The sequence below is a fragment of the Vanellus vanellus genome (assembly GCF_965231255.1).
Source record: "Vanellus vanellus genome assembly, chromosome: 3".
In the NCBI taxonomy this organism is placed as follows: Eukaryota; Metazoa; Chordata; class Aves; order Charadriiformes; family Charadriidae; genus Vanellus; species Vanellus vanellus.
The window spans coordinates 87,918,162-87,942,765 of NC_138907.1; the positions used below are offsets into that span (position 1 = coordinate 87,918,162).

At 43.4% G+C, this 24,604-nt stretch overlaps 1 protein-coding gene across 1 annotated transcript in view; it reads left to right on the forward strand.

The window, feature by feature from the left end:
* GABRR2 (gamma-aminobutyric acid type A receptor subunit rho2) overlaps window positions 1-20,840 on the forward strand; it is a gene marked incomplete at both ends in the record, with an annotated part of 42,642 nt that extends 21,802 nt beyond the window's left edge. The window contains 7 exons of the mRNA XM_082481753.1: window positions 1,351-1,418; window positions 5,787-6,010; window positions 10,815-10,897; window positions 12,478-12,618; window positions 12,883-13,035; window positions 15,197-15,393; window positions 20,532-20,840. Coding sequence (XP_082337879.1) covers window positions 1,351-1,418; window positions 5,787-6,010; window positions 10,815-10,897; window positions 12,478-12,618; window positions 12,883-13,035; window positions 15,197-15,393; window positions 20,532-20,840 — 1,175 coding nt within the window. The remainder of the gene's footprint in view (window positions 1-1,350; window positions 1,419-5,786; window positions 6,011-10,814; window positions 10,898-12,477; window positions 12,619-12,882; window positions 13,036-15,196; window positions 15,394-20,531) is intronic.
* Between the last annotated feature and the right edge of the window lie 3,764 nt (window positions 20,841-24,604).

Genomic DNA, 24,604 nt, shown 5'->3' on the forward strand with positions numbered 1-24,604 from the left:
CTTTGCGATTACCCTTTCCCTACCGAAGCCGGGTTGGTGCTTCTTTCTCCTCCAGCAGAGGAAAATGTAAGGCTGTGTTCAAAAGCCCTAAAGATCTGTGTGAGACTGTGTGTGCTGCTGCAGGTACAGGAGCAGGATGGACGGCATCTTCCAAGACAGTTCTGCTGTCTTGTTAGGCTTACAGTGTATTCAGAGTTGGATGTGGTCTTGAGGAAGATGCTGCGGCAGCTAAATATGTGCATGCAGCAGGCCCTGCTGTGCATGGCACGGCACAAATACGGATCTGGATCTACAAAGGGATTGTGATGCCTCTTAAATATCATCCAACTGCCAGTCAGGTTCAAAATCTAGGTGCTAAAAATCTTTGTAAACCTTCATGAAGGCCACTATGGTGCTCAGAAAATTAATTTCTGCTGGGCAAGTCCCAGACATGTCTGCAGAGCTACTGCTTCCTTCGCCACAGTCTCTCACTGACGGTGCCCGGGCTGGAGATATCCTCTAGATACGCACATTGGCATGAGCCCTGTGGCATCCACTGCCAGACATTGAGCTAATACTCAAGGTAACAGTGGATCCACCTAGACTGTTCCTCAGCATTTCCTGCTGGCCTGTCTTGGTGGGTCGTGCTTGGTGTGCACATCTCTGTAGGCACTTACCTCATCAGTGCACTGGAAAAGGGAAAAAAGCTGCGTGAGGACACACTATGTGGAACTTGAATAGCCTGAGGAGGTCCTGATCATTAACAAGCAGCAGTCTACAGTGAAATTTTGATACAGGGTTTCTAGTAATAGAAGAGTATGCATTTCTTACGGAACGTGTTTTGCTTATTTATTCTTTGTGAATTCTCTCGTTGTTAATTTTAAAACTACTGTGGAAAACTAGTAACATCATCCATGAGTCATATGAATGAAAATGGTGATGGGCTCTTGAGAGTTTAATGCAGCTTGTCTTATTGATAAGAAATGAGAAACCCATAAGGAAGGCTTCATTGCTTGCAGTTTCTTCTTCTCGGTCACCTGTTCTTGGGGCCAAATTTGTTCATAAAGGCCTAAAATTCATGATGGGATGGCTCAGCTTTTAAAAACATATGCAAATGTTTCATCCAAGCTCTGGATTAGCTGGGCAGTGTCAACATTGCAGTATATGCCAAGAGGAAGATAATTCAGTGTTTCAAAAGGGGCCTTACATGGTCATTCACAGACTATTCCACCAGCCCCCTCGTGAAGAATCATGGACAGAAAAGTATAACATAAGCTCAGAAATGTTTTGCATGCTACCTTATAGTGCTAGTTAGATGCAGATGATATAAAAGAACAGTTATTTACATATCTAAATCTCATTCTCCTACAGGCCCTGCAATTCCTGTTGGGGTGGATGTGCAAGTTGAAAGCTTGGACAGTATTTCTGAAGTTGACATGGTATGTAATCCTCTTTTAAGCCTCAATTATTCCTAGTCATAAAAAGTCCCTCCCACTTGAAACCTATGGATTTCAAATGATTCGTCAGATGAAAGTAATTTGGGAAATTCAAAGAAGCTGATACTCAGAACTAGAGACTTGACAAAACCAGGTGATCAAAGGCTTATCTCTGTATCTTCAGATAAAGATTAAAAGTATGAAGGAAAAGGGGACCTTAAATGGGAGAATAATCAGTGCTATGAAAGATCTATCACAACCAAAAACATAAACAGCTGCTAAGAAAGGTTTGAAGGTATATGGTGAAGTTCACATAAGCCGTGCTTACTGCAAGAGTTTTCTTCTTTAGGGAACCGTTGAGTCCATTTGTTTTAAAAGCTTGATTCCGGGAGGCAGATTAGAAAATTAAGTTGGCAACGTAAATGAGAAGGAGTGACTGCTGCTTCTTTACCACCACTGGGAGTAACCTCACTGAGGTGCATGAGTGGGAGCGGCCGGGGGGAGCCTGAACTGCCCCTGCCAAAGTGGTGCGTGGGAATAATCTTTCGGTCACTGATGATGCTGTTCAGGAAATTTGCACCGCGTTCAATTGTGATTTAGTATCTTTATTTTTTCATTGATTAAAAAACAGGAAGAAATACAGGCCGTCGTTAACCCTCAACAGGTTTCAAGGTGTTCCCAGCGAAAGCGTGTTCACAAGCATTTTCTTGTTTGTTTTTCTGGTTTGTTTTGTGTTATTTTTGTTTTGTTTTGTTTTGTTTTTTAACTATATGAAATGGAATAAGAACACTAGAAAGAGAAGTGGAAAGGGGAACATAGAGGAGAAGAGGGATTCTTGATTCCTTCCTCCTTCTGCCCTTTTTTCCCTGTTTTTGGGCACCTTTTCTGATCTAGGCAAAACATGAAGACTTAAAGGAAGAGTTTTAGGCCAATTAGGGCAATCGGCTTTTATTCTGGTGCAATTACATATTCATTAAAAGAAGGGAGCTTGCCTCCCTGGGTATCAAAAGAGAGGGTTTGGGGGGATGTGTGCAATGAAGCACGTGGGAACTTTCAGCACAGGAAATGGCTGTTGCGGGGAGACTTGTGGTTCTAATATATCAAGATAATGTCGCAGCAGCAAAAAGACCTAATTAGTCCAAGTGGATAACTTGCAATGCTTTCTGTCAGGAGCATTTGATTTCAAGAAAAATCTTGCCCATCAGCTGTCTCTCCCTTCGCTGTAGACAGCTCCACAGTCCTATTTTCCCAGCACAGGACAAGTACTTTCCACAGCAGTTGCTGATTTGTGTTTGGGGTGGAAGGATGGTCTTCCAGTTCCGTCTGGGTTACGCTGGTTTGGTTTTCCAGCATTTTGTCTCAGCGTGGGTGTTGGCGGAGAGGAGAGCGGGCAGTAAGCACGGCCAGGGGAGCCAGGCTGGCTGTGCCTGCACCAGGCTGCCCTCCTGGGCTCCCCGCTGCAGGCAGGGCAGAGCGGCAGGCAGGGCAGAGCTGCAGGCAGGACTTCTTTCAAACTGCTCTGAAGGATTAGTGGCCTTGGAAATGGGTATCCTTGGTCGGGAAGCCTTTGCCTACCGCTGCTTGAACAGGCATCTGGTACCCCAAAGGAGCACCGGACTGGAGACGGCTGCTTCTGTGTGCACGGGTGGGGGATGCTCTCAAGGCTGCCCGGAGCGTGGCACAAATGTGAAATGTGCTGCCAGAAGTGAACCACTTGTCTATGCTCCTTCGCTGTGCCTCCAGCGGGTACTATTGTTCTCTCACTCATAAAACTTTTTTCCTAAGGGATTTTCCTACTCATCAATGGTGAAATAAACGCCTTTTCTTGGTTTGTAACTAGTGCATGTGCTGGTGAGAAAGGAACAAGTTGTCAGTGATTGCAAACCACCTCATTTGACTCACGCCGTGAGAAAACATCCATAATTAGGTTTTTGTACTTAGAAGCTGTCTTCAGCTGCCACTCGGGCTTGATGTTGGCAGCACTTGGTGCCTGTGTATTGGCCATTGGAGCCCTTTTTGGAGGAAGAAGGGTGCTGAAGGTGAGAGAGGAGAGGGCACCTGCTTGGTGAGGTGGGGAAAGGTGCGGCCCTTCCCAAGCTGTCCCCACCGGCAGTCTCTGTGCCCCCCTGTGGTGGCTGTAAGTCATGCTGGGGGTGCCTGGCTGATGACACATCCGTCCCAGTTGCCCTGTGGTCCCAAGTGTTGGGTCCTGCACTTGGGTCACAACAACCCCATGCAGCGCTACAGACTGGGGGCGGAGTGGCTTGAAAGCTGCCTGGCAGAAAAGGACCTGGGGGTGTTGGTGGACAGCCAGCTGAGCATGAGCCAGCAGTGTGCCCAGGCAGCCAAGAAGGCCAACACCATCCTGGCCTGCATCAGGAATAGTGTGGTGAGCCGGACTAGGGAAGTAATCATCCCCCTGTACTCGGCACTGGTGAGGCCTCACCTCGAGTACTGTGTTCAGTTTTGGGCCCCTCACTACAAGAAGGACATTGAGGTGTTGGAGCGTGTCCAGAGAAGGGCTACAAAGCTGGTGAAGGGTCTGGAGGACAAACTTTATGAGGAACGACTGAGGGATCTGGGGTTGTTTAGCCTGGAGAAGAGGAGGCTGAGGGGAGACCTTATCACCCTCTACAACTACCTGAAAGGAGGTTGTAGAGAGATGGGAGCTGACCTCTTCTCCCTGGTGACAAGTGATAGGACAAGAGGAAACGGGTTCAAGTTATGTCAGGGCAGGTTTAGATTGGATATTAGGAAGCATTTTTTCCCTGAAAAGGTTATTAAACATTGGAATAAGCTGCCCAGAGAGGTGGTGGATTCACCATCCCTGGAGGTGTTTAAGAAAAGGGTAGATGAGGTGCTTAGGGACATGGTTTAGAAGTGGTGGTGTTTTTATCAGGGTAGGTTAATGGTTGGACTTGATGATCTTAAAGGTCCCTTCCAACCTCACTGATTCTATGATTCTATGATTCTATGATGGAGCTACCCAGAGGCATTCTGCAACTGCGGCCTCAGGCTGCCTGGCCCTCCTCTCGCATCATGGCTGGAGGGCTGGTCAGGGCTGGTCACCCTGAATAGCCAGGCTCATTTTTTATCCCTTTTTTTCCTTCTGGTGTGAATGGCGCTGCCTCCTAAGAAATCACCAGTTATGCCTCTTCCTTGTTTTTCTTTTTCCCAGCTCTGATCAAGGTGATGTGCTTTCCTCATCCAGCCCCTGAGGTTGGCTTCTCCAGCCAGGTTGCAACCTAAGCCCTGTTGGTAGCATCAGTTGCTGGAAGAGTTTCTTTGGGACTGTAGCTGGAAAGGGAAGGTGGCCAGTGGCCAGTAGGGAACAGGAGCTGGCAGAATCCCTGGGGGGAGCAGGAACGGAGGCTGGGACCAGTCTGCCAAGGTGGCGACCTGCAGGTGGGTGAGGACAAGTGTCCCTCTGGCAGGTCTCTGCCATGGCCAGAGAGGGAGGTGTCCAGCCAGGTCTGCCTCATGCAGGGCAGCAAGGCGAGGGCTGGCACTGGAGGCTTCTTTGACAAATTCATGAAAAACCTATTGGCCATATGAGACTGTTGCCAGAGCTGCCCTTTGAAATGGAGAGTTGAGTTAACCAATGGTTTATCATTGGCAAAGCAAAATGAGGTTGTGGTAGTGGTTTTAGGAAGCAGTTGCCGAGAGGTTAGGAAGAGATCCCAGCCTGTGTTCCTGCCTGCCTGGGCTTGGCAGCTGCAGTTCCCGTAACCACTGGCTTAATTGGGAATATGAAGAAAACAAGTGTATTTGATCTCTCAGCACAGGAGAGTAGATTCAACTCTGAAAGCAGCAGCTGCCAGGTTGGGATCAACAAACATCTGTTTTCCTTTGTGTGACTGAAGCTCCTGCCCTCTCAATGAACTTAAAAGAGAGCTTTATTTATACACTTGTACAGTAGGAAGAACAGTTTTCTCACTTGGTTGTTGTGTGCAACAATTTAGTTCTTTTGCAGATAAATTGCTTTGTTTTTAGCCTGACCATTAAGCTAATTCTGAAAGTTTTTCCTCTTGAACATGTTATATATACCACAGCCCTTCAAGATAATTTTGACAGGATTGAAGAATCATTTCTGCAGGGCAGTGCTTGTGTTGGGGCATATTTATATCCCTTTTAGGGCTGAACATTACTGAGTACTGTAATACATTGATTGGGGTTTTATGTTTTATTTTGGCTGAAATTATTTTGTCAGGAAAATCTGTTCACGAAGAGCACTGGTCTAGGGAAGAAACGGGAGTTGCGAGGGGAGAGATTTCATTGGCCTGGTAGGAATGAGTTTTCTGTCTGGTGTTTCCTAGGTGTAGAAAGCATCACTGACAGACCTCTCTCTGGATCTCTTCCTTTTTTGTGAAGGATTTCACCATGACTCTGTACTTAAGGCACTACTGGAGGGATGAGCGTCTCTCATTTCCCAGCACCACCAACAAGAGCATGACCTTCGATGGCAGGCTGGTGAAGAAGATCTGGGTCCCTGATGTCTTCTTTGTGCACTCCAAAAGGTCCTTCATTCACGACACCACCACGGACAACATCATGCTGCGAGTGTTCCCCGATGGTCATGTACTCTACAGCATGAGGTAACGGCGCTGCTCCTAAACACCCCCCAGGGCTTCATTGTCAATGTTGCTCCCAGTGTGGCTTTGGACTACTACTGCCAACCCTCCTACTCTCACCACTGAAACAGAGCCCTGTTTCCAGCATGTCCAGTACAAGATGCTTTACAGGAAGCTGCAAGAAATCATGCTGTGGGCAGTAACAGGATAATCTTCTCCTGGGGGGAAATATTCCCCTAATTCTTTGCAGTCAGAGGAGGGCTTAGTTGAGCGGGAATGTTCATTACGGGGTCAGTGTGTGATTAAACTGGAAGCTGCTGATGTACCAGATGGTGACCTCTATAATTATCCTATTTTGCTTCCTGTTTGTCTAGAAAAACTTTTTTTTTTTCTTTTGTCATTTTAATGTTGCTGTAAAGGTTTCAGTTTAGTTTATTGAAGCTGAAATGGCAGCATTAAAGACACCCTGTAGTCCCTGATTTTCTAGCAGGTTTGTTGGCTGGAAGAATCCTGAGGCATGTCTGTCATGACCGAAAGGGTTACCCAGCCTGCGGGTGTACAGAGATTGTGACTGTGGGTTTGCAGGATTCTGTAATACACAAGGACATGGAGGCTTTATTCTCTAAACTTCTCTACCTTATTACAGATTCCAAAAATACTGCAAAAATCACCACTAGCAAGAAGTAAGCTACCACAAAATCACCACTAGCCAGTACACCTATCATTAATAATGTGAATATATGTGCAAATTGCTATCAGCGATCAACAATTTAGCATCAATAAATCATATAGTGACAGCCAATAACTGCAATAACCAAGTAGGTATATATTATTACATGTTACTACAAATTTATCATTAGTGGAGCAACTCATAAACAACATAACAGCAGATATACTTATGATAGATTGCTTATATAGATATATAATACTGGTATTAAGCTGTCATGGTTTAGGCCAAATCGGCTACTGGGGACCTGAGGGACCCCAGATGGGACCGACAGATGCTCCCCTCTACCCCTCTTCAAAGAGAGAGGCAGAGGAGGAAAAAGAGACCTATGAGTTTAGAAGGAACTAAACTACTTTAATGAAATATTAATAATAAAATAAAAAGAAATAATGAAAAATATATACAAAACAGTATCAAGCTCCCGAGATGACAATCACTTCACCAGCTGGCACTGGGGCAGTCCCAGGCTGGACTCAGTGATGGACAGGAACTGGATTCCGGATCTGGATTCCGGATCAGGATCACAGGCAGATGAACAGAATCCTCCTCAGACATCGGCCATTGAAGGAAGAGCGCTGACCCTTTGATGCCTTAGTTTTTATACTGAGCATGAGGCAGATGGGATGGAATACCCCATTGGTCAGTTTTGGGTCATCTGTCCTGTCCGGTCCTCCCTGCAGGTGGGACCCCTCTATGCTTTTCCGCTTCCAACCCTCCAACGTGGCAACTAACAAAGTTGGTTGGCCTTGGCTGTTATGGCAATAAGTATAAGCAGGAGCCTCTCTGCACACCATGCCTGGGCATCAGCTATAAACAATTGGTCTTATCACTCTGAGAGAGCGAACACTGTCTGCACAATATGCAGTTAATTTCAGTAGTGAGAAGAGGCCCAGCTAAGAAGCGAAGTTACTGAACAAAATTGGTTCTGTTTTACCTCAAACCAGGACATAAGAGATGATAGTGTCATCAGGTGAACCGCATCATGCCACAGGTGGTAGGACAAACCAAAACAACCCCAAAAGTGGGCCAAGAGAGGGACCAATGAGACAATAGACAGAGCCTCACTTCAGAGATGGTCCGCATCACTGAGTCTGGAGGCAGCCGGGTGTCCTCAGTGAGAGTCCACAAGCTAGCAGAAAGTTCATGCAGCAAATTCAGCCTGTTTAGGACTGGAAAAGTACATGCAGCATGGGAAGTTCTCAGAGAGAGAGGTTCCATTTTGGCTAAAAATTAAGTTCTCATTAATTACAGACACATAAGAGGGTATAGGACACCACCACTTCAAGAAGGCATTAGGTACTGTTCATTTCTGGTTTTCACCTGGAACGGGTAATAGATGATGGTGTTTTTTGTTCTTTCAGACCAATTTTTATTTTCCAGGCTGTTTTCCACTTTTTCAGACAGTAAGTTGCTATTACAGTCTCTTGGTTTTGCACTTATCGATGGTACCTTGGGATGTCTCAGGTTTCTAGGTACACAGCTTCACTTCAAAGAGTTTGGCTGCGCTTCTCAAGGATGCTGCAGGTTCCCAGGCTGGCAGGCCTTTCTCTCTCAGTATTTTTCAGCAGATATTTTCTTTTGCTCAGTGATTTTCCCCTTGTAAGCAGACCACCTTTATGGCTGCTCACATGGGCATTCCAGCAGATTTCATTTCCTTCAGAAGAACGCCAAAAGAGATGCAGAGAAAAATACACGACCAGAGGAGAAAAACTTGAGAGCTCAGACAGAAGAACATTTCCCCAGGACAGAAAACATGCTCTCAGTGCACAGTGACCTTTGAATGTTTTGTAACACAAAGATTTCTGTTCTAGGCTCTTTCTGGAACTTATTCACCTCAGCTACGGTAAAATAATTTTCAAAAACAAGGAAAGGTTTTTTTATAAAGTTTGATTCATGAGGCTATTTCTCTTTGAAGAATGAGCGTAGTGGGCGATGTTCCAAGTAGGACAGTATCCCACTGAAGCTGGGGGGTCTAAAGTTCACTGGTTTCATAGTCCAAATATAATTCTACTGAATTTGTTTAAAAAACCCAGGACAAATTATTAAAATCACAAAGAAACATGTGTGTGTGTAACAAAGAGAGTATGCACCATGTGGCCGCTTCATTTTGTGTCGTCTTAATGATGAAAATCCCTTCTTGACCAAACACTTAGGAACACTTTCCCTATTCTGAACGCATTTAATATATCCATTTATTGCATGAAAGGTCTGATTACTCACACCTTAACTGAGCACCTAAAGGCACTGTCTGTTTTATGAGAACTGCATGAGGAGGAAGGTGCCATGCAACAGGAGAGACAAGAAAGAGAAAGAAAAATGAAGAAGGAGGTTAGATGTAAGCTTGGGTCAGCATCAAGGGGAGAAGAGGAGGAGAAAGGTAGGCACCTTCTCTACAGATTGTAATTTAATATCAGTTTCCATTGCTTACATCCCAGCGTTCTCATGCGCTGAAGCCAGCATCATGCCACTAGTTACCAGTGCTCAACAGCCAAAATGAAGGAACAAGTATTTTTAATGGAAAACATTAGCACTGCTCAGGTCTCCTCATTTGCCCACATGCAGAGTTTTTACTTTCAAAGTTTTCTGTCAGCTGTTGAGGAGGTGATGTGACTTCCTAATGTTACCCCATGAGAGAGAAGGATGTGAGTACCCGCAGCTGACTGCACAAGAGTTAAATGGATAATTTGATTCATAAAATCCAAGGACAACAAGAATCTGCATGATATTGGGGCCTGGTGGTGTTTAGGACACTCAGAATGTGATCTGGCTGCCCGAGCGTGGGTGTCCAGTGGTGCTGGAAATGTCCTCCACAACATGTCAAGATGTCTTGAGATATCTGCATGGGATAGGCACTGGGCTTTGGTTGAGGAATATCTTATTGCTGAGCTGAGTTTCTGTGCTGCCCCCAACTAACAAATTGTTAATGACCACAGGTTGTGCCACCGTTTAAGTGACCTCAAGGAAAGAAAATAGCACATTGTAATGAGACTGAGTTATGCAATGTTTAAATGTTACACTACAACTACACATTGTAATGAGACTGAGTTATGCAATGTTTAAATGTTACACACAACTATGGGAGGTCATTGCTACAATACGCCTTCTGGACCATATCCCCCAAAAGTTTCTTTAAGTTTAGCTCATATGGCAAAATTCTGCTCTAGTTTTCTAGTCAAAATGAACAGCATGTGCTTTTCAGGGGCAATGAGTGTGTAGGTCAGAGTAGGATTTGAATCACAATCCCTTGAACAGAAGAAAAATTCTTTACCAACATCTGCAACGAATCTAGAAAATGGTCACGGCCAACGTAAGTCGGCCTCTGAAATGATGACTCACAGCTGATTTACCCCTACTAAATCAGGAGCTCCACGGCAAATTTGTCCACAAGAGAAAAGTTCAGTCACCCACTGGAAGACTTGTTATGTAATGTGCAAAACTGGACTCGTTTAAAACCAGGAGCTGTGATTGCTGCAGCTCTTTAGCTAAGACATGAACTTAAGAGAGGCAAATCTCACTTGTTGACAAACAGCTGCACCCATTTTACACCCCCTGTCCCAGAAAACCACCCCCCAGATTAAAAGAATTTGATCGAGGACTGCAAGAAACTGCTTTCGCCTAAATAATGTATATACTGGAGGAATTTTGTGGCTTGTAATAAGGTTGGTCATGTTCCTCAGGCTTGGGTCATGGTTGGGGTGACTGTGGAGGGAACTGAGCAATGGGGAAAATGAAGAAACCTTAATCAAACTGGACATAAGGAAATCTTCAAATGTAAATGGTGAAGTTATCTTATGTCATTTTCTTGTAGGGAAATGGTTGGATATAAACCACAGTGGAAGTATCCGTACAGACACTAGTATTACTGCAATATCCAAGATAGAACTTTAGTTCCCTAATAGGTATTGAAATTATAGCTTCCTTTGGAGTGTCTGTGTATCCATCTCACTTGGACTTGGAGAATTGGTAGGCATTTTCCTGGGGATTTTATGCTAACATTATGTATAATTGCTGGCTTTAAAGTTGCAGAATGATTTATCTGTGTTAATGTTCTCCCTTCATTGCTCCTCATAGAAACCAACTTTTCTCATTCTCAACTTCTAGGGTCACAGTGACAGCAATGTGTAACATGGACTTCAGCCGCTTCCCCCTGGACTCCCAGACGTGTTCTCTGGAGCTGGAAAGCTGTACGTTGTGTCTATGTTTCTAGCTAGACATGCTCCATGCCTGGCTGCACACACATAGACTAGACACATTTCAGATTACGGTCTATTTTAAAGCCCGAAAAAAATTTCACCAAAGTTACTGGGAGTCTTTCTATTGACTTACTGTGTTGTATATCTAGCCCTTATGCTGCAAGACAGGGGAATTTGCAAGGAAAGCATCCTTGTATGAATTTTAGTAGATGGCATTTTCAAAAAAAAACCACCGACAGAAATATTCAACGTATACTAGTTCTCAGTAGCTTGCTGATGAAAAATCTGGGGGAGAAGTTTTGCTCTGCTCATTGCTTCTGACAGAAAGGTGGTACTTTCAAGTGTCACAATAAAAAGCTCAGTATAATGATCATTAATTTTCTCTAAATTTCATCACCAATGTGGCTTATGTATGATATAATCCTGATCCTGCAAACACTGTGACTTGGGCTCAGCTTCTTTGGGAAGGAGTTACTCTGCAGAGAAATTGATTGCATCAGTAAGATTTTCATGGCTGTTCTGTCAACTTTCTCTAGAGTGTGCCAAGACTAACATCTAATTGTTTTGAAGTCCTCCCAGCTATTTAACTGAAATTTTCCTCTACAAACAACAGAATCATAGGGTAATTTAGATTGGGAGGAGAGTTTTAGGTTGGTCTTGAGGTCAGCTGCTCCAACACCCTGCTCAGAATAGGGAGCTTTAGATTGTGTCGTTCAGGGCTGTGTCCAGTTGGGTTTTGAACAGCTCCAAGATAATGGCAGCTCCACAACTTTTCTGTGCAACCCGTTGAAATGTTTGACAGCCCTCATCCTGAAAAAGGTTCCCTGTTACTTGCTTGGAAAAAAAATCCCTTGCTACAGCTTGCATCCCTTTCCTCTTGTCCTTTCACTCTACATCTCAGAGAAAAGCCTGAGAAAAGCCTGTCTCCATCTTCTGTATGACCCCCAGCAGGGCAGCAGTTGAACCCCATCACAGACTGCTCTTCTTCCAGCTGAACAAACCCAGCTTCCTCAGCTTCTCATCGTATGCCATGTGCTCCAGTCCCATGGCCATCTTGATAACCCTTTTTTCATTCCCCATTCCTGCTACCTAGTGTGCTAATTAATTCTTTAAGTTTTTCATTTACTGTCTTCAAATATTTCTAGATTTCTGCTTCAAATCACACTTGTCACTTTTGCTTCTATCATTCTAAGACAGTTTGAGGTCTCTGTGTTTCCTCCTTCCTCTGAATTCAGTCATTTTACCCACGAGTATTTCCTGAGTTATTCTTATCAGTTAGCAATTACTTGTCTATGATTTTTGATAAGTGATGCTCAAAAGAGTACTGTTCTAGCTGTCATTTCATCAGTGTGGAGTAAAAAGAGGGTGTGTTTCCCTGAATCGACCTGGATTTTTGCTGTTGTTGTTGTCATGGTATGTCATACGGCAAGATCTTTTCAACTCACTATTGTTAGCAATCTTATTTGTGGCATTACATCACATTTGTGTTTGTTAATTTTGTCTGGATCTATTAACTTTTGCTTCCCCTCCAAGTTCAAGTCACATCACATCGTGTTTCTTCTTTCGCTAAGATGCTTACACCGATGAAGATCTGATGCTATATTGGAAAAATGGGAATGAATCTCTGAAAACTGATGAAAAGATTTCTTTGTCTCAGTTTTTGATACAAAAATTCCACACTACATCGAGACTGGCTTTCTACAGTAGCACGGGTATGATCTTTTCTGATTTAATGCTATTGCTAAAGCTAATGCTGTATTAACTACTTGTGAGAGAACTCTTGGGATTATATGTCACTGAAATGTAGTCTCCATGGTCTGGAAAATACATGTTTTGAAAGATCAGTTTCTCTTTTCACTACCCTTTAGAAATAAAAAAAAAACAACAACAACCCAAACCCAAAAGAAAGATGTTGTCTCTCTGTGCCTACCATCCAGGCTTTTCTCACTAATTCTGGCTTTCCTCCTCTCTCAAAGGTTGGTACAATCGCCTCTACATAAATTTCACTTTACGCCGACACATCTTCTTCTTCTTGCTCCAAACCTACTTCCCTGCTACCCTCATGGTTATGTTGTCCTGGGTGTCCTTCTGGATTGATCGACGAGCAGTTCCTGCCAGAGTCTCTTTGGGTGAGAGCAACTGCAACAAGCCATGATTGCATGAAAAATCTTTGAACGTGAAAGTTTTGGCAGGAAAGGGAACTGTTCATTTTGATGGTTAAAGATACTGGGCAAGCAAATGTTTGTTTTATCTGACGATTAATATAATGTAAAACTTGCAGTTTGTTTTAAGCCCTTCATCACTAAGCAGTCCTCCTGATCTGTACTTACCTCAGGACAGAAGGGGCTTTGGTTTTAGAAATAAAATTGGGCAGAGAAGAGAGGTTTCAGTAATTATGAGTAAATGAATCAAGATTTTTCCCTGTTGTCCAGTCCTGAAGTTCTGAGACATGCATTGCCATCGGAGATGGCAGAGTTTCACAGAAGTGTAGTCACCTACAGGGAGCTGAAGGCTCTGTTAGAATTTTCACAAGTGCTTTTCATGAGCAGGATCCTGCCATGTCACAGCAGGTGCCCCAGCTCAGGCATGTGTCTTCCCAACCAGCTGGCACTGATGCTGTGGTTGATGGCTTTCACCAGGCTGCCTGGAGGGTGCCAATGTGGTACATCTTCACAAAGTTGGGAAAGAAAGGCAGCAAGTCCTAGCGGCACCTGCAGACTTAGGTGTCCCTCCATCTGGTGTGCCCCTGTGGACACCCAGGGCATCTCTGTAACATCAGGCCTCAGACAACAGCAGGGCAGTGAAGGCAATGTGGCTTTTCGCTTACATCTGCAGTGCTGTGGATGAGAGGCCACCAGCCCCGAGCTGAGTTGGAGGCTGGGTATCTCCTCACTGAGGGTCCAACGTTTCTGGGGTAGGGAGGTCTCTCATTTGAGGGAGTGGGAAAGTGAAGAAGGAGCTGTTTGAATGTCCTGCACACACAAATTTGCTGCTCTGAACACCTAACACCCATCAGGAGGAGCTTTGTCTACATCAGGACTGGAGGAAATTCTTTCAACTGAGCATAAAAATGGGATGCGGTTTAGTGGTGAACTTGGTAGTACTAGGTTAATGGTTGGACTTGATGATCATAAAGGTCTTTTCCAACCTGAATGATTCTATGATTCTAAGGAGAGCTGATTTGTTTATCACTCCATGCATAGCTTAGAGGAAGGCAAAAATGTAATAGAAAAAATCTCTGAATGTTAATATGTAAGGATTCCAATACTAAAAGCATAAAAACAATATTTTAGCCCACAAGCTTGTCTTGCTTAGAGAGCTATGCACTGCAGCAAACCCATGAGAAGAGGCATTCTGGAGCCTGCTCCACTGAAAGAAATGTGTTCAGTGGATATTATTTAAAAAAAAAAAAAATCCTGATGAAAAGTGAACAACAGTAGCAGTGTTTACAGTGGTCACTGTTTTGAAATGGCTGTAGTAGCTATGTACGCTTTTTGGCTCTGTTTTCTCTGTTTAACTGGCTTTGGGAACTAGTAAATATTTTTCTCTCTGTGATGATCCAAAGTATATATTCTTTTGCAGGAATTTATCTATATATGTCTAAATATAATATATATACACATGCATACATATGTCTTTATATATGCATATTCACACACATGTATGTGTATAAAAACATAAATGCATACATATAAGTTTATAAACACACATGCACACGTCTATATATATAATACAACGGTTGTTGTTCAAAACTTTTTGGTTCACACAGCTTGAACTGGAGACAAATATTCCTAGAGGTAAAAACATAATGCTTTGCTTTTGCATGGTTTCATGCAAAACTTTTTATCATTATTGCACGTCCCTTTTAAGATCAGTGATTCAGATCAAATCTTCTCTAGCTGTGACCAGAAGTCAACACTAGATTGCTTTCTGGCAGTGCCTGTAACACAGATTGGTACAGCTAGGAAACAGGAGTCCTTGTCACCGCTGGTCTTAGCAGACCTGACTCTAAGCGGTGTGCTAAAAGCCTAGAGGTTAAGGAGAGAGTTAGATGCTGTTCCTAGCAAAATGATGACTGCTCTGTTGCTCCTCAAAACTAAACCCATCATGCGCACAAAAGCACAGACAGTGGAACAGTTCTGCATTGGCAGGAGGGATACTTATCACAAATTTATTTCATCTCTAACATCTCTTAGAATATCACGTAGAGCATAATTTCTGTTTTTCTTGAGGCAAAAGCCTTGTGGGCCGTATCATTTAATAACATTTATTTCTCTTGGTTCTTTCCAGGGATAACCACTGTGCTGACCATGTCTACGATCATCACTGGGGTGAACGCTTCCATGCCTCGTGTTTCCTACATCAAAGCAGTGGACATTTACTTGTGGGTCAGTTTTGTGTTTGTCTTCCTCTCAGTGCTGGAATACGCAGCAGTGAATTACCTGACTACAGTGCAAGAGCGGAAGGAGAGGAAACTGCGGGAGAGGGTGAGAAAAACTTTCATTTTGTTCATCCATTTATTCCTTTTTTTTCTTACAGCTGATCTGGTCTTTATATTGACTGGTTTGTGTCTATAAATGGGAAAACTCTGACATTCATGTGGGTATAATTAGATATGTTTGGATTGCTCCACCTCAGGCTGAATTGCTAACACCAGAAAAACAGGAGATGGACTCATGTGTCTTCGCAGAAACATCAGAGAAGAGGAGAGTGTGATCTGAACTGGGGAAGTCTGCAACCTGGGACTGTGTGGGGATCACAAGAGGGGAAAGTATCAAACCTGATACTTCACTGCGGCTGCCATAATTGCTATATTTTTAAGCTAAAGGTGTTATTTGGAGAAAATTCATTTCCCCCCTCTACAGTCAGCTTTACTGTGGAAACTGGATTCAATGGATGTAATAGTGTTGTTCCCTACTACCAAACAGAAACAACAGTCAGCCAAGTTTATGCTTGTACTGTTTAATGTGCTATGAAGGGTCTTACCCTGCATCCTTGGAGGTTTTCAAGACCTGACCAGATACAGTCCTGAGCACCCCATTCCTGCTGTGAGCAGGAGATAGGACTAGAGAGCTCCTGAGGTCCCTTCCAGCCTGAATTACCCTACAGGTCTGTGATCCCTTCTTCTTTGTCATTAAACAAAACACCATCACCTTTTCAATATTAAGGCTTGGGACCAAATTTTTTCAGTCCGCCCACATCCAGAACATCACCATGTTTTACAGTTTCTTTCTTCTCATTAGGAACTCCCAACATTAGTTGACAGGTAACCATTGGTCACCTGCTGCCTCTGACTCCTGGAGAAATTTGTATCAGCCTTTCAGAAATGCCAATGCAGACATCATCTTTCATGTCATTTGACCATGACGTTTCCCTCTGTGAACTGCTCTCTCGGCATTGCATGTCCTTCTCTTCCCCTTGCACTAATTCCTATGACTTCATTGAAGTACAGAATAGACCATCTATCAGCCCAGTACCTTTCCATTTGACACCTCATCAAAAATTTAGTTACATACATTTTAAAAAGCAATTGGAATAAATTCAACAGACCCTTGTGACAAAATTTTACCTCTTTTCGAGGCCTTCTTAAAAATAGTGTGACTCTGGAAAGCTACTTGAACAGATCCTGGGTGTCTTGATTTATCTATGCCCCCATTCTAGGGCCCAGCAATTCTCTGCAACACAAGTCAGAGATGCTCTGTGCATGCACAGAGTGTGTCTGTGGCCTTTTAGCCAGCCCTGCTCAGGCTTCCCATGTCCAAAGACGACAGCATTTGTATAAAGTGCATCTTGACAGTACTCAGGAAATAACAAAAATCGTCCTTTCTAGGTTCAACCTGTCTAGAGTAATCCTCTTTGTTTGTTTGTTTGTTTGTTTGTTTGTTTTTAATGGCAAGAGAACTCTCCTTCTGTATCAGAGGGAATAAATGAAATTGAGAGGGTTTGTTACTGTTCTGCTAAGTTTTCAGGAAAGTTTTCCCCCACCCAGTGGTGGCATAGTTTGTTATTTATATCACAAATCTGCCCTTTATCTAGCCTTGTGCATTGGATTCTATATTCAGCAAATGCCTTTTTACTACACAAGGTAAAATATTCTATACAGTCTTCAGCACGTGACAATATTAGTCCTCAACAGTGGTAATAGGAACAGAGATAATAAGCAGCATTACTTGAGAGGATTGTGGCAAAACATAGGTGAATGCTCTTGAAGAAGCAGAAGAGACATTTCTCACTGTAAAGGTACACCTTGCCAGTCAATGCTGCTCCCCTATGAAAGACCTAAAGAATCTTAATACCATAGAATCATAGAATCACAGACTGGTTTAGGTTGGAAGCAACCTTAAAGATCATCTAGTTCCAGGCCCCCTGCCATGGGCAGGGACACCTTCCACTAAATAGGTTGCTCAAAGCCCCATCCAACCTGGCTTTGAACACTCCCAGGGATGGGGCATCCACAACTTCCCTGGGCAGTTCGTTCCAGTGCCTCACCACCCTCATAGTGAAAAATTTCTTCCTAATATCTATTCTAAATCCACTCTCTTCCGGTTTGAAACCATTCCCCCTCGTGCTATCATGCCATGCCCTTGTAAAAAGTCCCTCCCCAGCCTTCTTGTAGGCCCCCTTCAGATACTGGAAGGCTGCTATAAGATCTCCTTGGAGCCTTCTCTTCTCCAGGCTGAACAACCCCAACTCTCATAGGAGAGGTGCTCCAGCCCTCTTGTCATCTTCATGGCCCTCCTCTGGACCCACTTCAACAGGTCCGTGTCCTTCTTATGTTGCGGGTTCCAGAGCTGGATGCCCTACTCCAGGTGGGGTCTCATGAGACCAGAGTAGAGGGGCAGAATCACCTCCCTCAACTTGCTGGCCATGCTTCTTTTGATGCAGCCTAGGATGTGGTTGGCCTTCTTGGGCTGCAAGCATACATTGCCAGCTCATGTTGAGCTTCTCATCAATCAACACCCCCAAGTCCTTCTCCTCAGGGCTGCTCTCAATCCATTCTCTGCCCAGCCTTTATTTGTGCATGGAATTGTCCCAGTGCATGCGCAGGACCTTGCACTTGGCCTTGTGGAACTTCATGAGGTTTGCACAGGCCCACCTCTCGAGCCTGTCCAGGTCCCTCTGGATGGCATCCCTCCCCTCCAGTGTGTTGACTGCTCCACACAGCTTGGTGTCGTCGGCAAACTTGCTGAGGGTATACTCAATCCCAACACCCATGTGACCAACAAAGATGTTAGACAGCACAGGTCCCAGTACCGACCCCTGAGGAACACCACTTGTATCAGGCTTCCCAGAAAAGAGCTCTATGTTATGTCTACATTAAGAAATTAAATGTGCCTGGGACCAAGGCTGATGGACACAGACTATCCAAAACTAAACTTTCTTATCCTCAAAATCAGAGTAGTTGTTGTGAACTGCCTGTGCCAAATGGTCCATGGCTCATGCTAATTCTCGAACCATATGTGGGAACTTTTGGTGCCAGTTGGCTTGGACAAAAGTCAGGCCAGAGTAGTTTCTGACACTCTAATGGTATTGTCAGCTGAGTTCCCGTGCCCAGGGAGGCTGTTTGGCTTATTACTGTAGACATAGGCTAAAATTGCTGCAGGGTGAAATCGTGTAGCATATTTCTACATGTATGTGCCTATGTGAAGACGGGTGTAATTTAAGACTCCTTGCAGGTGGGTTTCTAGTACATTAGGCTCCCTTGTCCATAGAGGTGACTTTCATCACATGTACATGAAGCAACAGAACTGTAATTTGACCTGGGGACTGCAGAGTAAATCTGCAGAATTTCTTTCTCTGCTGGGTCCTGCAGCAATTAGCTTACTGACATTATCTGCTTTCCCTTCCACCCACACACCATCTCCTGGACCTGTCATCAGTTGATGATAAAAAGCTTGATGTAATTCTTCCCTGTGTTTTTTTTGGTGGTGGTTGTTTTTGTGGTTGGGTTTTGTTTTTGTTTTTTTTTTGATACACCTGATTAGTATAAAATATGCCTTAAAACCCAACTGATGTTCAGCTATACCCATGGAGTGCTCCAAAAAATTCCTGGAGTGATGGGTCTAACAAGTAAAGCAAATGGGCTACAAATTTGTCATTTTTGTCTGCACACAATCTGCTGATACCAAATCATTTGGTTATGACTAGAACACAGAAAACAATTCCTAAATTGATTTTCAGGTTTTCAGTAAGCAATGTGACCTGTTAGTTAAATAATTTGAAGAAAAAGCTTTGAGTGCAGAGTTTTTCAGTGGCAACCTGAATATGACATATTCAGGTATATGTACATTTTATATATTTTTATATCTAAGTATTCAGAATATATACATTTCTGTGTATACACACGTAATTATTTTAACTGAACTTATCCTTGAAAACACGTCCTTGGAAAACCCACACATCAAAGTTGGTGGAGGAGAGAATTGGGGGCAAAGTGTTATTGGGTAAGGAAAGCAGTCTGTGGGGAATCAGAGGCAGGAACTCCTAGCAGAAAGGAGGTTTTGGAGTTCATTTTCATTACATACAAATCACGGAATTTTCAGAGTTGGAAGGGACCTCTAGAGATCATCTAGTCCAACTCCCCTGCCAAAGCAGGATTGCCCAGAGCACATTACTCAGGACTGCATCCAGGCGGGTCTTGAAAATCTCCAGAGAAGGCGACTCCACAACCTCCCTGGGCAGCCTGTTCCAGTGCTCTGTCACCCTCACCGTAAAGAAGTTTTTCTGTGTATTTGAACGGAACTTCCTATGTTCTAACTTGTGCCCATTGCCCCTCGTCCTGTCACTGGGAACCATTGAAAAGAGCCTGGCTCCATCCTCCTTCAACCCACCCTTTAGATACTTGTACACCATAATAAGGTCTCCCCTCAGCCTTCTCTTCTCCAGGCTAAAGAGTCCCAGCTCTCTCAGCCTTTCCTCATAAGGGAGATGCTCCAATCCCTTAATCATCTTAGTTGCTCTGATATATAATCTGTATTTCTGAGACAGAAAACCTGCAGAATTTAAAAAGTAGAAGAAAGTATTTACTGTTCAAAATTCTACCTGTATTCATTGGTTTTCTTAGACTTGTGGGATGCATGCTGGTGCTGCTGAAGTCAATGCAAGTTTGGATATCAACTTCAACAGAGCTGGTATTTTACATTAGACTTTTAACTGGTCCTCTCCTTTGTTTAAAATCAGATTTACAAAGAAAATGTGCACCTCTGAAACCAGAACTTGGCCTTTTTTTTCCATAACATGTACTGGATAAGCCATTTCCACAAATAAAACTGTATCTTGTCCTTGAATATTTATATACACAAAGACTGCAAAATAAGGAATCTCAAGATAACAAGGCTGAACAGAGCTAGCTAAGGAAACATTTTGGTTAGTTTTCATGTCTGCTAAAGCACTGTTCTAATCTTTTCTGAAGCTGCTTGTCCAAGCATCATAGGTAAACTATGTCTTTCCCTTTTTGGAACACAAGAAAAAGCAAGTGACTTTTTTGTTCAAAGAGAAACTTACAGTATCTCAGCTAAAATTTCAAGCTCAACTGTTTACAGGCTGTCTGTTAGTAGAAAGGCATCATTTCTGTTGCTAATATGTTCTTCCAGTGTTCAGCTATATTTCTTGTTTATGTTCCTAGTTTCCATGTACATGTGGAATGCCTCATTCGAAAACGATGATGCTGGATGGAAACTACAGCGAATCTGATGCCAACAGCCTGGCAGAATATACAAGAAACCAGATGGTCCCAGAGGAAGAAAAACAAGAAAAGATGGTTGTGCACTTAGCTATGAGCAATGAGTCTAATTCATCAAGGAAGAGAGGCCTGAAGGGCCATGTGGGCTTGCGCATCATCCAGAACACTCATGCAATTGATAAATACTCAAGATTAATATTTCCAGGCACCTATATATTTTTTAATTTGATATATTGGTCTGTCTTCAGCTAAGTGTGCTGGTACAGCAGTGACTGAAGCAGAAGGCATTTACAAAACTCTCTTTTGTTGATTCTTTTTCAGTCTAATCTGGATGCAAAGCCAGAAAATGGATTATTTTATTGCTTCTTTGGAGGGTAAAGGGGAGGACACATCCTCCAGTGGGCAACTCCGTGCACAGGCATCATGGAGGAACCTGCTGTGCTGGTTGCTTTCCAACTCACACCCCAGCTCCTGTTTGCTTTATGACACATGTCGTTTCTCATACTTGAAAATATGTGCTCACCGCTCACCCAAAAGGTGCTGTATGTTCACCTGGGGCCGGCTATGCTAGTGGTGCCTCCTGTGCAGTGGACAACCAGACATAATGCTCATGTAGGCTGTCCTGAGGGATTAGACAGATGCAACTTGCAAGGAGGGGTCTGGACAGTGCATCTGCTGTAAGGGAACTAAATGGGGCCTTTCCTTTTCAAAATCTCTGGGTTTGAGCAAATTCTTTTATTTTTGTTTGGTGTGTGAACATCATGTTTCTTTCCATTGGTTTATGAACACAATCTCCTTTTAGGGTCCAAATTCTGCTTTCTCTGGACAGGACCTTCATCGATACTGGTAGGACAGCTGACTGGCCAGGACCAACAGTGTTGGTTACAGAGTGTGGGTGATATGTTTGGTCATTTTTTTCTAGATTAGAAGTAAGGAGTGATGATGAAGCAGAGCAAAGAAGCCCACAGACTCACAGAAGGTGGGTCCCAGGGTACATGAGTAACGAAAACAGGGAGGTTAAGGCATGCGTTCTCCATATAACTTGAGCACAGCATGTGATATGTAGCACCTGCCCTCTAAAATGAGAGGGAAGACAGTGCGTAGCAAGTACAGTCAGCACATGGTGAATGGGCAGCACCTCTGGGACTATCACTTTCTCCCTCCAGAAGCAGAAAACAGTGTTAAGGGCAGCACTGGTGGCCTTCAAGGATTTTCCTCACCCCCGTGAGGAAAATGCAGCCCACAGAGAAACTATATAACCCAATGTGCCTCTCCCAATCAACACATTGTCTTTCTGTTCAGATATTTTGGATCAAGAGGGAGACGCATTTGCCAGATCCTCTCTCTGCAGAAACACAGGCATGTTGGAGATAAAATGGCCAAGAATAATACTGTGGGATTCAATGAGACCCTGTCCTCTGGCTCCAAGGGCCATGTAAGTCTTTTGAAGCTGCTGGAGAGCATTGTAACAAGCTTCTGTGCTTGGCATTTCATTTTTCATCCTGTGATACCTCCGTTTCCTTTGCTAACAATGCTGACAGCAAAACCTGAATGAAGAAACATGATAGCAGCAAGAGAACGGTGTCCAGGTTGGTGTGCTTCTTATTTTTACAAAACACCATGACTTTTTGGTTGTGGTGGAGATTATGCTCAATGAAACATTTGGTTACCAAGCTGAAACTCAGTAGGGTGGGCAGAGCCTGAAATGTGAAGACCCAGGATTGAGGTTAGAAGCTGATTCAATGATAAGATTAAGTTATACATCTGACTGGGGTTGGGCCATGCAGCTTCAGTTAAATCACATGAATGAAGAAAAAAGCAAACAAAATTACTAATAAAACCATAACTATTTGTTGGCATGTGAAATTTTCTGCTTAGCGTAGCAGCAATTCTTATGTCTTAAGTCTCAAGGGATGCAGAAGATGGCAGGGGGGTGTCAACTCCAGGCTGTCAACAATACCCAGAATTTTTCTTGTGCCTCAAATATTGCTAAGTCACACTGATTTACTGGAAAGAAAAATTATAAGAGAAACTAAAAATAACAACTCTGTTCTGCTTTCATCAGCCATGCTAATAACTGACATTACCAGGGTTCCGTGTGGTCATACAACTAAGAAAATACAGCCCTGAAATCACTGGTGAGAAGGGGAGCCATGGGAGGGCAGTGCCTGAAAGGGAGGATTGCCCTGTATTCCAACCTGCCACTTCTCTCCTGGGCTACCCGGTCAGTGCGTTTACCACACATAGCTCTTCTTGGAGCTGAAACCTGTATACTTCTTACATGGACAGGCAGACATCACTGCAATAAAGAGGCAAAAAATATTAAAGAAATAGCCCACTCATCTTTTGAGAGGCTACGCCTGGACATAACAGTGTGCATTCTTCAGCATTAGCAGTTTTGAGTGTGAAAAGGGAGCCAATGCCGTGGCTGGCAGCAGGGCAGTGCAGCGAAGGGACCTTGGCTGGGGGAAGGCAGCAGAACTGCGCCACGAAGGCACCAGTGCGGGGAGTGAGAAAGCCAGTTCCCGTACCCCCCGTTTTGCCAGTCTTTCTATGTTACCCGTGGCACGTGCCATTTAACCTGTCAGTGCCTCATCTCCTCTGTCTGGAAAGTGGGGAGCAATAACATTTACCTACCTCATGAGGTGCTGAGGGGCTTAACTTGCTTAATTAGCATGTGTGTGGGGCACGGTTATGTTTTCTGAGCAGGTCACCCAGTGGGAATCCAAAGGATTTTGTCTCAGCTACCAGTGAGTGGTTCAAATGTGTCCTCTAAATCACTCCAGCTGGAAGAAAGCGGGTATCTCCCCCGCCTTACAATGATATTAAGCCAGATAACTCCCCCACATCATAATGATATTAAACCAGAGATAAATGTAGCCCAACAGCCAAAAAGTGAACATTGACAATGAATAATGCCTCCTGGCACAGAAAAAAAAAAAAAAAAAGAAGTCCTAGTGCTTTACTTTGCCAGTTGTTTTTATTAAAGCTCTTCTTCCCTTAGAAGTTATGTGGTGACAGAGTCTGTTAGATCTTATCATCTTTGCACTAGTGCTGCCTGTAATTTAAATAGTAGCTAATAAACATCTTTTGGAGAGGCTACCTAACTGTTATTTTATATGCATGTGTACATAACTGATAGACATTGACGTCTGTTTCTACCAGACACGATTACACAGCTTATAAAACCATCAAGGAGGCTGTTTTTCCATTAAAGGGAAAAAAAAAAAAATCTCTATCTTGGGCACTACTTACACTCATTATTCATTAAAACAATAGATGAAAAATATATATGCAAATAAAACCAAGACATCTCCTTCAGCGTATGAATTGTATTTTTGTGCTTATTAAGAGAAGAGTGGCTAGGCATGAAGCTAGAAGAAATCAAATATTTGAAGTGTGGTCTTGAGAATGTATTTCACCTTTCATCTCCCCTGGGATACAAGACACTTCATGAGCACTGCCTAACTTCTAGCTGCAAGATCCCACCAACATTTTGAGAAATAATGCCTGAAGCTAGGCTCTGAATTCTGTTTGATGGATAGGGTCCAATTCTGTGAAGGACTAAGCATCTGGACAATTAACCTACCGAAGGACGGGATTTTCATAAGGCAAATGAAGCCCACTGATGAATATGCCTTCTCCAAGTAACCTGATCCAACGACAAAGAGAGAAAATGTCAGCCCCGCTCATTCCGCATCTGGCTCCATTGTCCTGTTACTTACTTCTAACCAAATCATGTCTTTGAAAGAAAGTAACTCTCTCTACATATGTATAACGTGTATGTGGGTAGCATATAATAAAGGAAGATGCTGGAATGTGTACCGATGTTAAATAATGTACATACATGAAATTGTAATATATTGTATGTAAATTACCATTTATTATGCCCAGAAAACTTACTATTTTGAATTGAACAAAGGCTTTTATTGGCAGGCAAGGGCCAAGAAACGTGGTACAAGTTATTCCATAAATACAAATTATGGATTCCCTCACATTTTCCTTCTGAAAAAGGA